Source organism: Taudactylus pleione, unplaced genomic scaffold (assembly GCF_031769625.1).
Source record: "Taudactylus pleione unplaced genomic scaffold, aTauple2 ptg000665l, whole genome shotgun sequence".
Taxonomy (NCBI): Eukaryota; Metazoa; Chordata; class Amphibia; order Anura; family Myobatrachidae; genus Taudactylus; species Taudactylus pleione.
The window spans coordinates 201,930-214,868 of record NW_028285067.1 but is presented as its reverse complement, the minus strand read 5'-3'; the positions used below and the strand labels follow the sequence as shown (position 1 = coordinate 214,868).

The following is a 12,939-nucleotide window of genomic DNA, read 5'->3' as shown; positions in this document are numbered from 1 at the left end:
TGGCAGAAATGGGCTTGAACTTTTTGGGACGCTTAAGAAAAAATGAAGAATCAAAACAATGAAAAGAGTTTCTAAATCATACTTGACACAGTGAAATGTGTGTACCCTCCCGCGGCCTGTGACCACATACTCTTAGTAACCAGGGGTCCCATGTGTGCTATCTATCGAGGAAATTATTAAGGGACCCCTAATGATGTCAGGTCTACATGGCCGAGATGAATATCTTATTTGCATGGAGGTTATGGGCTTACTGGGTGTGGGCTTTTGGAGGATAGCGGTGTGTCACCCTGAAAATTTTTAGGGCACACAGCCATTGCAGCAGACATGGCAGAACAGAGGCCGGGCGCGGCTGTCGTTATGCCGGAGCCACCTGACTGCTGGACACTGAAGACACCTGGGTAGACCCAGAGGCAGATGAATCCTCGTCGTCACCTAAAGGATTCTTTCCACAGAAGATCAGCTTCATCATGCAAGATCGGAACTGTAGAAACAGAAGTATTATAAAGGATGAACATTTATCTACATAGTGCCAGGATTTTACTGTGTGCTTTACAATTAGGAGCAAAACATTATTAAAATAAGACTATTCACAGAGATTAGGGGGAGATGTATCAAGATTTGGAGAGAGATAAAGTAGAGAAGTTGCTCAAAGCCACCAATCAGCTTCTAACGGTCATATCAAAATGAGAGAAATGACAGAAGCTGATTGGTTGCACTTTATCTCTCTCCAATGCTTGATAATTGAGGTATGAAGGCCCTGCTCACAAGCAGAACATTTAATACTGTATCACAGAGATAAAAGGTGACATATTTCCTTGGAAGAACACAGACATGTCTAAGGCATACAGAGAATGCAACCAGAAAGTGTAACAGATATGGGCCGGGATAATGCCAGTCCAAATGTTGCGGCCTTCCGCTCTTCCAAGCATGCTCAGTGGCTGGCACATGTGCATTCAAGCCCTGTTTCAGGAATTATTTCCAGAGCTCAAAGCCCAAGCAGGGCTTCCTTGTGCATACACAGTGCTGAAAATACAGTCAGGTGCATAAATATTGGGACATTGACAGAATTTTCATATTTTGGCCTCTATTTACCACCACAATGGCTTTGAAATGAAACAAACAAATTGTGCTTTAACTGCAGACTTTCAGATTTAATTTGAGGGTAATTACATCCAAATCAGGTGAACGGTGTAGGAATTACAACGGTTTCTATATGTGCCTCCCACTTTTTAAGGGGCCAAAAGTAATGGGACAAACTAAACAATCCTAAATCTAACTTTCACTTTTTAATACTTTGTTGCAAATCCTTTGCAGGCAATTACAGCCTGAAGTCTGGAACGCATAGACATCACCAGACGCTGGGTTTCATCCCTGGTGATGCTCTGCCAGGCCTCTACTGCAAATGTCTTCAGTTCCTGCTTGTTCTTGAGGCATTTTCCCTTCAGTTTTGTCTTCATCAAGTGAAATGCATGCTCAATCGGATTCAGGTCAGGGGATTGACTTGGCCATTGCATAACATTCCACTTTTTAGCCTTAAAAAACTCTTTGGTTGCTTTTGCAGTATGCTTCGGGTCATTGTCCATCTGCACTGTGAAGCGCCGTCCAATGAGTTCTGAAGCATTTGACTGAATATGAGTATATAATATTGCCCGAAACACTTCAGAATTCATTCTGCTGCTTTTGTCAGCAGTCACATCATCAATAAATACAAGGGAACCAGTTCCATTGGCAGCCATACATGCCCACGCCATGACACTACCACCACCATACTTCACTGATGAGGTGGTATGTTTTGGATCATGAGCAGTTCCTTTCCTTCTCCATACTCCTCTCTTCCCATCACTCTGGTACAAGTTGATCTTTGTCTCATCTGTCCATAGGATGTTGTTCCAGAACTGTAATGGCTTTTTTAGATGTTGTTTGGCAAACTCTAATCTGGTCTTCCTGTTTTTGTGGCTCACCAATGGTTTACATCTTGTGGTGAACCCTCTATATTCACTCTTGTGAAGTCTTCTCTTGATTGTTGACTTTGACGCATATACACCTACCTCCTGGAGAGTGTTCTCGATTTGGCCAACTGTTGTGAAGGGGTTTTTCTTCACCAGGGAAATAATTCTTCTGTCATCCACCACAGTTGTTTTCCGTGGTCTTCCGGGTCTTTTGGTGTTGCTGAGCTCTCCAGTGCATTCTTTCTTTTTAAGAATGTTCCAAACAGTTGATTTGGCCACACCTAATGTTTTTGGTATCTCTCTGATGAGTTTGTTTTGATTTCTCAGCCTAATGATGGCTTGCTTCACTGATAGTGACAGCTCTTTGGTTCTCATATTGAGAGTCGACAGCAACTGATTCCAAATGCAAATGTCACACCGAGAATCAACTCCAAACCTGTTACCTGCTTAATTGATAATGAAATAACGAGGGAATAGCCCACACCTGTCCATGAAATAGCTTTTGAGTTGATTGTCCCATTACTTTTGGCCCCTTAAAAAGTGGGAGGCACATATAGAAACCATTGTAATTCCTACACTGTTCACCTGATTTGGATGTAATTACCCTCAAATTAAATCTGAAAGTCTGCAGTTAAAGCACATCTTGTTTGTTTCATTTCAAAGCCATTGTGGTGGTGAATAGAGGCCAAAATATGAAAATTCTGTCAATGTCCCAATATTTATGCACCTGACTGTAACTGGAGTCTACAGAGGGGGTGGACACAAGATCTCTGGTTCCTATAGCAAAAGTTTAGGTGGGGTCTGAAATGAATTTACAGCATTTGTGCATCTGCTGAGATTTCTGTGAGCCAGAGCAATGTTACAGAGTTGGACCACATTTTGGGGGCTCGTCCTCTGTTATAGTTTCCGCAGACATTCTGACTATATTTTTTTCTCTTTTAAATAAAGCATTCATCCAGTGAAGATGTATTTTTTAACATATGTGGATGACCCCATAAAAACTTAAATAGTAAATACGAAACATTTAGGAAACATGGGGCTAAATGTATCAAGCCTGGGAGAGAGATAAAGTACCAACCAATCAGCTCCTAACGTTCACTTTACAGGCTGTGTTTGAAAAAAAGACAGTTAGGAGCTGATTGGTTAGTACTTCGTCTCTCTCCAAGATTTAAAACATCCCCCCATAGTTATTAGAGTAAGACTCAAAGACAAACGTACCTGTCTGTTCATGAAGATGTAAATAAATGGGTTGTAAACAGTGGAGGCCTTTGAAAATACAGAAGGGATGGAGGCAAAGCGCAAGTCAAACATTTCTCCGCGATGGGTTACAGCCCACAAAGCAAAGGAAGCATAGGGAAGCCAGCATACTAAGAATCCAGCCACCATCACAATCACCATCCTGGTCACCTCCCGCTCAGCCTTCTGTGTGGTGGCTGACTGCTCCTGCTGCTTGGCGACCTGAACAGGGGTTGAAGCACAGTGGTTACAAACTGTAAGTCTTACACTATAACAGTGCAACTCACTAATCCGGCTGATTCATTAACCACCGCAACCTTGTAGTTGTTTGCACCACTTTTACCAATATAATATATGGCGACGGTAAGGTGCATTAACATACTGTATGTAAAATAGTATTTGCTGTGTTCTAATATATTATCATCTGATGTTAGGAATGGCATCATTGACTCCTGTTTGTCTTATTTTTAATGCAGTTTAAAATATTCTTTAATGTCTTAACATTACAAGTGGATAGGTGTGAATGAGTTCCTCAGGGTATTAGATCGTGAGAAGTTACATGCCTGATCTCACAAGAAGAATATCACAGAATGCTGGCAAGACCAAGGATGTCAAATCACTGTGTATCCAGTGGTCCGAGCGCCTCTGGCAAAGTTAAGTACTGGTGCCCCCTATATCACTCTAGGCTCCCCCTGTGTCTCTCCAGGTTTCCCTGTGTCACTCCCGACTTCCTTTGTGTCTCTCCGGGCTCCCCCTGTGTCACTCCAGGCCTCCTGTGTGTCTCTCTGGGCTCCCACTGTGTCACTCCAGGAGTCCTCTGTGTCTCTCCAGGCTCCCCCGGTGCTACTCCAGGCCTCATCTGTGTCTCTCCAGGCTCCCCCGATGCTACTCCAGGCCTCCTCTGTGTCTCTCTAGGCTCCCCCTGTGTCACTCCAGGTCTGGAGGCATGAAGGTGCACTGCTGCACACAATAGGTTTTGCTTGGTACTGTGGAAAAATCTCCCTTCACTCAATACAAAAACCGTAGCTCTAGACAGTGGGGAAGTACAAACTACAATCTCCAGAACATCAGAACTCTTAATGTTTCTTAATTTTTTTTTTTTTTAATTAAAGCCCAAGGCGCATCCTCCAATCACCCAGTGCAGTCAAATCTGTGCTGGGGGCATGGGACCCTCTCCAGAAGTAGAAAGGTCCTTTCTCTCTCCATCCCCTTTACAGCCAGAAGGCCCCGGTTGAGGAGAAAATGAATCTTCAGGTCACCCTTAACTGAAGCTAGGGGGGACCACCTTGGCACCACCAACACCTGGAGCCCCTTGGGGAGCAAGGCTCTTCAGGCTTCCCTCTGCTGCAAGGCTTGGGGGTCAAGCCTTGCAGCAGAGCATTTAAAACAAAAAGGGTAGTGAGGATAAAGGCTTATCCCTGCTTGCTGGGAGTGTGCAAAGAATTTTCCTTTCCATAAGGTTATGAAATCTCTGGCACCTCTGAGGTCCCTATACATTTAATGGAACGCACTATGGGGATGTTTCCTAGCGACTGTCTGTTTTAATCCCATTTTGTTTTATTTCTGTATTGTAAAGTCTTACTTCTTGTTGCATCGCCCACACCCATCACCAGCAGCCTGGTAGTGGAAGGCAATGACAGCGGACGTCATATCTGATTGGCTAAAAATAATTGATATCTCCTACAGCTGTTGGAAGAGATTGTGATGTGATGCAATCACTTCTGACATGTAGCCAATAGCGTAGAAGGCTGGCTGTCACATTTCTAGAAGACTGAATTTCAAGTGGAAGCCTCATGAGTTCATCCCTAGAACTGCATGATAAATCACATGAAATCAGACTGACATGCCAATGTCACTGTGTATTCTATTGCTTAATGTACAGGTATACATTGCGGTGACTTAGTGACAGTATGGCAGTGAGCTTCTACTTATTGTATCTTAAAGCACCACTTACGGCATGGAGAGTAAGGAGCAAGCGACCATAGGAGAACACAATGACTGAGAGAGGAAATCCAAAGCAGAAGCAGAACATGAAAAGTACATAGGACTCATTGTTCCACTTGTTGTTCACCGTGTACCAGTCTGGGCCGCAGGAACACTGCAGACCTTCCGGGATGTACCTGCAAAAGCCAACAGAAATCAGTCACCGTAAGAAGAGCAGCTTGCCATCAGTGTACAGGAGAGGGATGTGACAGGGGAACGAGGCTCTGCAGCTGCCCTACTCCCAGTACACTTATCATTTCAGGGTGATTTAAATGCTAAATAACTTTCATTATTACTAGAGAATTCAGATAATAATAACAGACTGATCATTTCTCTTTTGCACAATAGGCCTGATTCAGTAGTGAGCGCAAATGCGATAACGGACGCACATCAAGCAATTGTTTGCCATTGCGCATGCATATAAGCCGCACTGCGCGCGCTAAAGATCACATTGCGATTACGGAATGCACAGAGCAATCCATCAAAAAGTGAGTGAGAGGCTGTCAGCGTTTGGGGGAGGTGGTCAGAAAACCGCAGGCATGTCTGTACGTTTGAACGCTGTTTCATGAGCGTGCATAAAGTAGCCACTGCGATTGCATAGGCAGCATGAGAGCCCTCTGCGTGCGAGGAGACTTGCAGTGTCTGTGGCTGGTTACCTGATGTGCGCCGATGGTACAGATGTTTGCGCCATTGGACGAATATGAGAAAGCAGCAGTGGGCGTCTTTATGGCGGCTGAGCTTTGGCGGGCATTAGCATATTTTCGCAGCTGCGTTCCATGCAAAATCGCAGCCGCCGACAGAAATTACGATCGCTGCTAAATCAGGCCCAAGGTTCTTTACCAATAACCAATACACTCTCTTATACACACATAATCATGATACAATGTGAACATATAAATCAGGCAAATTGACATTCACCATTTCCAAAATGTATGTTCTAAACATTTTTGTACTATAAAAAGGACGTGTATGTATTTTTAAAATTGATTCATTGAAGAAACGTTGTAAACACATACAAAAAAGACAAGCAAACATTTAGGGACTTATGTTGAGTTGGACGGAATTTTCATCTAAATGACAAGTGCAAAGAGCGCTGGGAAAGAAGTCACATTTTGCTTAGCTTGCAGAGCTAGCTGTACTATATACACTAGACTCTAGAGCAGGGGTCTTCAAACTTGGCCCTCCAGCTGCTGTGGAACTACACATCCCAGCATGCACTGCCACCTTTTTGCTATAACAGCATGCTAAAACTATGTGCAGTGCATGCTGGGATGTGTAGTTCCACAGCATCTGGAGGGCCAAGTTTGAAGACCCCTGCTCTAGAGTCTAGAGGCATGATCCAGCTCAGCAAGGATAGCACGTGCGCCTGTTTACTCATAGAGAGAACAGTAGTATGTACGCCCAGGGCCATAGAAAGCTCTGATGGGCCCAGGTGCTGGGAGAGACGTGGCCAAATCAGTGAAGCGTGGAAAGGTCTCTACAAAGAGACTAGAATTAGTGGCAAAGCCAGTGAGAGGAGACTGCTGCAGCAGTCTACGCTCTCTCGCTGCCCAATGTGCTGCTGCGGCTGTGCTGCTATAAAGGCACAGCCAGCGGTAGTGGGTGAGGGTGCCTCATAATGCCAGACTACTGTGCAGCTGACACCCGTGTTGGTGGGTGTCCTTCACCCAAGATCTTGTTCCTCTGTACTGTGGAGAAGCAGGTTGAAACTATGGGGTCTATTTACTAAGCTGTGTTAGGAGACAGAGTGAAAAGTGGTAAGGTGCCAGCCAATCAGCTCCCAACTGTCATTTTTCATACACAGCCTGTGAGATGACAGTTGGGAGCTGATTGGCTGGCACCTTATCACTTTTCACTCTGTCTCCTAACACTGCTTAGTAAATAGACCCCTAAGCCTTTGCTTTGACACATCACAGCACATCCAAAGGACACAATGATGCAGATGGGAGAGGGCATAAAGCATAATTAGGCTCTGGCTTTTAAAGAAGTTCAGGTTATCCTGTTTTGAAGCTTGATATGGGGTGTCTTTTACGTCTGAGACAGTCTTGGCTTTTCACTTTAAAATGGTAAAATCCCAGATGATAATACGATAAGATCAGGGATTCGGAAAGCAACCAGTATATATCCATGAGAGATAAGTACCATACCTGCTCCAGCCCAGCAATGGGGGTGCAGCCGCTATTAACCCAATCGCCCAGGTGAAGACACAGCCGACAATAGCATGGGTCTCTCTGAATGTGAAGCTACCCATGGGTTTACAGATCACCAGGAACCTTTCGAAGGCCACAACGGCCAGAGACCACAGGCTGACCATTCCTAGAGAGAATGTGTAAATGAAATGTTTATTAATGTGCAGAAAATTGCCGTGGGTGAAAGAAAATAACACATACTGTACTTATTGTGCGGATTATTACACGCCTAAGAGGGAAAATGACATGAAGCGATTTGTTAAAAACCAGATTTTCAGCGACTTTTGCAACGGGATTTAATATCCCAATTTTTTTCAAATTTTTAGTCAGCAGCCAGTTAACATTGGAGTGTAAAAGAAGGAAACTGGAGTATGCATGAGAAACTTCCGCAAACACAGGGAGAACGTACAAATGCCACACAGATACAGCCCTGCTTGGATATTGAACTCATGACCCCCAGTGCTGTGAGGTAGCAATGCTGACCACTGTGCCACTATACAACATATATGTTGTGTAAACCATCTGACCTTAAATATGAGAAGTGCGTGTTTCATTCTTAGCCTCATGTAGCCATATCAGCAACATTTACAGAAAGTATCTATAACCAAAGATACCATAAAGTTATAAACCGCTTTATATATATAACACAGGGATCAAGTTTTCGAGAACTATCACCAGGACGCCAGTCCCTACAGAGATCACATAAATAAATTCAGATTACATTAATACATTTGTACAATATTTTTTAACTTAAATTTGACACCAGCTGCATCAATTATACCAAAAGAGAATGTAGGAAGAGCTAAAAGACAAGGCAATGGGGTAAAAGTAAAGGGCCCCATACATCAGCGACGGATTGCCGCGATCCTGCCATGCTGCAACCCGGCATCGCAGGATCGCAGAAATCCAACATGTTGGATTTCCCCGATATGACAATCACGATCAAAAAATTATCGCGATTGTCAAATCGGCTAAATTTAACATGTAAAATTTCAGCGATCCTGCGACGGATCGCTGAACGTCGATGGTGGCCGGCCGGCGTTTCCACCCGGCTTTTTCGACCGGCGGATCGGCATTTCCGATTGCAACGCGACGATCCATCGCAGATGTATGGGCACCTTAAGGCAATGTAACTGAAAAAAGTAAGAATTACATCCTAATCCTGTTCTAAAAAATCAATGGTACAACCCGTAGTAAAAATGTCAATTAAGTTGCACCTATTTAGGACAGGAGATAATGTGCCAAGCTGAATTTGACCTTGGAGACAAATGCACATGTGACTCGTGAAATGAAGAAGTCCTGATGCCAATTGGCGGAGCTTCAGTGGGCGCAGGAGGTGCTGCCACTACGGGGCCCAGAGGTGAAGGGACCCCAGCAATGTCACTGCACCGAACCCACCCATCCCTTCTGAGGACCTAGCTCTTCTCTTCAGTGCGGTGCATGTGCATGTCCAGAGCTGGGTCATGGAAACAAGAGTGGTAACGACGGGCAGCTTCCCAAACTGGGGACTGCCAAAGAGTTAAAAAATATATATTTTAAGTTTTGCTGCATTCTCTTCTGGGGCTGACATCTGGCAAATGGTCTTGCAAAGAGGAAAGTTCATACATCCATATATATATACATATACAAGCCGGGCAAATAGTTATAGCAAACTAAGATGTCTACTTACTAAGCACTGTTAGGAGACAGGGGGCCTGATTCAGAGCCGGACGCTCTGAAAGAGCACTCGCTCTGAATCAGGGCGTTTTTGGGGGGTTTTTTTGTGCGGCCCCTGGCCGCTCGAATAGCTGTGGGTGACCACCCACAGCTATTGTAGCGGCCAGGTGATGGTCGCGATGGTCTCGACCATCGCAACCATCGTGGCTTGCGACGAGACCCTTGCGGTAGGGTCTCGTTCTCGCAAGCCCCAGTGAGCTTCTGGCTCTTAATAGAGCCGGAAGCTCACCACTGACATCACTGTCAGTGGGGCCGCCCCCAAACGGCAGGCGTTCCGCAGTGGCCAAACATCAACCAGTTCGTGAGCGCATAGCGCTTGCGAGCGGGTCTGAATCAGGCCCAGAGTGAAAAGTGATAAGAAAGTGATAAGGTGCCAGCCAATCAGCTCCCAACTGTCATTTTGCAAACACAGCCTGTGAGATGACAGTTGGGAGCTGATTGGCTGGCACTTATCACTTTCACTCTGTCTCCTAACACTGCTTAGTAAATAGACCCCTTAATAAGCTTAATGTTCTCTAGTGGGTGTCAATTAGTACTGTCATATATATCACATATACCATGGATATCACATTTAGCCAATTTTTGTTGCTTTTTGTTTTTACTGTGTGAAGGTTGGCTACAATTTTGGCATACACCTAGACTAAACCCACAACTACACGTGCCTTTCACGCTTGTCGCAACGCTTGAACAAAGATCTTGATGTTGTTTCAGAATGAATTACAAGAACTATCTTACCAATTTTTCTGCTGGCGGACACATTAATATCAATGTAATATTGGCGAAGTGTTGTGCCAAGACTGGTTTTCAGATCAAAACAAAAGTGACAAAAAAAATTGTGCAAACAAGCTTATAATAAACATAGCAATCAATTGCCTTCTCCAACAGGGATAAATGTCCATGCTTCAAAGGAGAAATATCATATAGCAGACGTGTAGAATTCTGGCTGTAGTATGGAATTAATCACAATATCATTATTGGATTTAGCACCAACTGCTTAAAAGGGAACTTACAGTAGGGCCTGATTTAGCGATTTATGCTAATGTAATCACAACTGCGATCTCATACGGATCACAATTGAGAAAATAGACTAATGTGTTCCAGAGCTTACCAGAGCAAAGTGATGCCCACTGCTGCTTCATCGTATCCATCCGACGACGTACAACAGCGTAAACATCGACGCAGATCGGGCAGCCACGCAACTTCTAAGTGAAGACTGACCTGTCTCAAACACTGCAGCTCTCCTGACACACAATGGGGTTCTATTTACTAAGCAGTGTTAAGAGACAGAGTGAAAAGTGATAAGATAGTGATAAGGTGTCAGCCAATCAGCTCCCAACTGTCATCTCACAGGCGGTGTTTGAAAAATGACAGTTGGGAGCTGATTGGCTGGCACCTTATCACTTTCTTATCACTTTTCACTCTGTCTCCTAGCACTGCTTAGTAAATAGACCCCTAAGAGCTCTCATGCTGCGAAGGAGTTCGCAATTGCTAATTTATGCACGACCATAAAACAGAGTTTAAAACATTAACTCACCCAAACACTGACTACCTGTCGCTCACTTTGCGAATGAATTCTCTGTGCAAGCATAATCGCAAACCAATCGCTGCACTTGCTCAGTACGAGTTACACGCATGCACAATGGCTAAAAATCGCACAATCTCTGTAAATATCGACACTGCGTAAATCTCTGAATTAGGCCCCTAGTCTGTAAACCCCAAGAACGACAAATATGTAAATTACAAAGTGGGGTCAATAAAGGATCTGTACCATAAATGATACCTCAAATGTAGAGTTGAGACTACCCCCTTGAAAGTGTTTGACAGAGAGGGTCTATGACTGCGCAGTTTGTCAATGAACTACACTCCCTATGGGCCTGATTCAGATTTGGGAATGGCGTAAGAAAGAGCAAGTAAAGCTAAGTGCACACTGTCCGTTTTTTTTTTATCAGGATGACAGACGGGGCGATTTTTCGACAAATTTAAACCCCCCCCAATATCTGTGCTACACATTATGCCAATTTTTTTATAGAAGCTGCCCATTTTCCGCCACACCACACTGATTTTGCATATGGCCGCCCACACGTAGGATGACTTAGTGGCAGGAATACAAAGGAAATATGAGCAGATTATTGGGAATGCACACACACTGATCCATATGGGGAAATTGAGGCCGACCTTTTTGGTCTTGACCGACAGATGGGATAATGGAAGGAATGCGTTTGTGGATGTTTTTGAACCGTTTTATTCTTGAAACACTGAAACAATTGTTCATACATACACACTATCCAATAAATAAGGCCGATCAACCGATTATTGGTAAATCGGCCCAATAATTGTATAGTGTGTACCTAGCTTAACTGTGCACCTTGGTAAAACCAGGTTGCACTGCATTTGGGGCAGAGAGACTTAGATTTGGGAGGCGCATGTCCAAACTAATATCTAATTGGCAGTGTAAAATAAAGCATTTGTGGGCTACATGCAAACAGCAGCCAGTATTTACCCCACATGCAAAATAATGAGTGCATTTGCATCCCTTCCATTGCAACATGGTTTGTCCAGGTGCTCAGTTACTTGCTCTATTCCTAAATCTGAATCAGTCCCTATGTCTCAAGCAACTATCATATGTACTTTAATACAAGAACTACCAAAACCTGCAATTTATGCACCATATTGAATATTTATACCAAATGATATCTCCAGTCAGCTAAGCAGCTAATGTGGACGGGTGAAGATGAAAATACTTGCCTCCTAATGTGGCCGAGAAACCTTCCAACTTGCAAGCCAATGTGCCCAGAGAGAAGTACATTTGAGAGAAGCTGTAAAAGGCAGTGGTGGAGCCGAAACAGATTACTACCAGGTTGGCAACAGCCAGATTTACCAGGATGTAGTTAAGGTGGGAGCGCAACTTCTTGTACTTGGCGGTGCAGACGACTGTCAGAACGTTGAGGGGAAAGCCAAAGATGATGGTGAATAACATGAACGCCGACATGCTCATAAATATGCCAGGGGTGCCTAGATGTGTCTGGGGTACCAGGAATGGGCTGACGGAGGAAATGTTAGTGGTTTCCAGAGGAATGGGGATGTAGAATTCATCTGGCATCTCCATCCTCATATCTGGACGGCCTCTGCTCATTTTGGAACCGAAGGGGTTACGATGATAAACAGGAGATGTCTCTGCAGCTAGTACAAGTGAAGCCCTCTGAGATGCAACCACCGATGGTCCCCTGACACACAGAGAACTTATCCCCTATAGTACAATGCAGGTCACAAAAATGAGTGTCTTTTATAGTCCTTCAAGAAAGAAAAGGTCTGGCATGGACCCCAATTGTTCCTTTACTCCTAATCTTATTTGAGAACTAAAATCTGGGCTTAGTAATTTTTATCCAGCCACAATGGTGGACTTGCTTGGGAAGGTGGTAAGGGATAATCTTTGAGGCAATCTCCTTTAGAGTCACCTAATACAGACGGACGGTTTTAATCTAGCGTTTTAAGATACTTATCAGGTACGCTCATATAACTTTACCTATACATACCTAAGCAGAATGTCAAATAAGTGTGCCAAAAACATAATACATCATATACAGTACAGTATCATAATACAAAAACAACAATACATTATCAGCAAAATGAAGACTTTTCATTTACACAAGTAAGCTCCTAACAAATGCTAATTAAAAGCAAATGAATCAGTTCCTAATGCATTAGGGTGTGATATGTAGAAAACAGGTGTAAATTAGATAAATAGCCCTCATGGTCTGTAGCAAAGCACTTTATAATTCTTACACACAATGGGCCTGATTCTGAATCGGACACAGCGGCAATGGCAGACGCGGTGGAGCAGTTATCGTGCGCACAGTCAGAGTAAG

At 43.9% G+C, this 12,939-nt stretch overlaps 1 protein-coding gene across 1 annotated transcript; it reads right to left on the bottom strand.

Annotated features, from left to right (window-relative positions):
• Positions 1-248: 248 nt before the first annotated feature.
• LOC148478281 (blue-sensitive opsin-like) lies at positions 249-12,206 on the bottom strand. Its single transcript, XM_088455680.1, has 5 exons — positions 11,819-12,206; positions 7,316-7,484; positions 5,140-5,305; positions 3,168-3,407; positions 249-481 (listed from the first exon to the last, which is right to left on the bottom strand). Exons 1-5 carry the CDS (start codon positions 12,204-12,206, stop codon positions 356-358), a joined length of 1,089 nt encoding a protein of 362 aa, XP_088311806.1. The 3' UTR covers positions 249-355.
• Between the last annotated feature and the right edge of the window lie 733 nt (positions 12,207-12,939).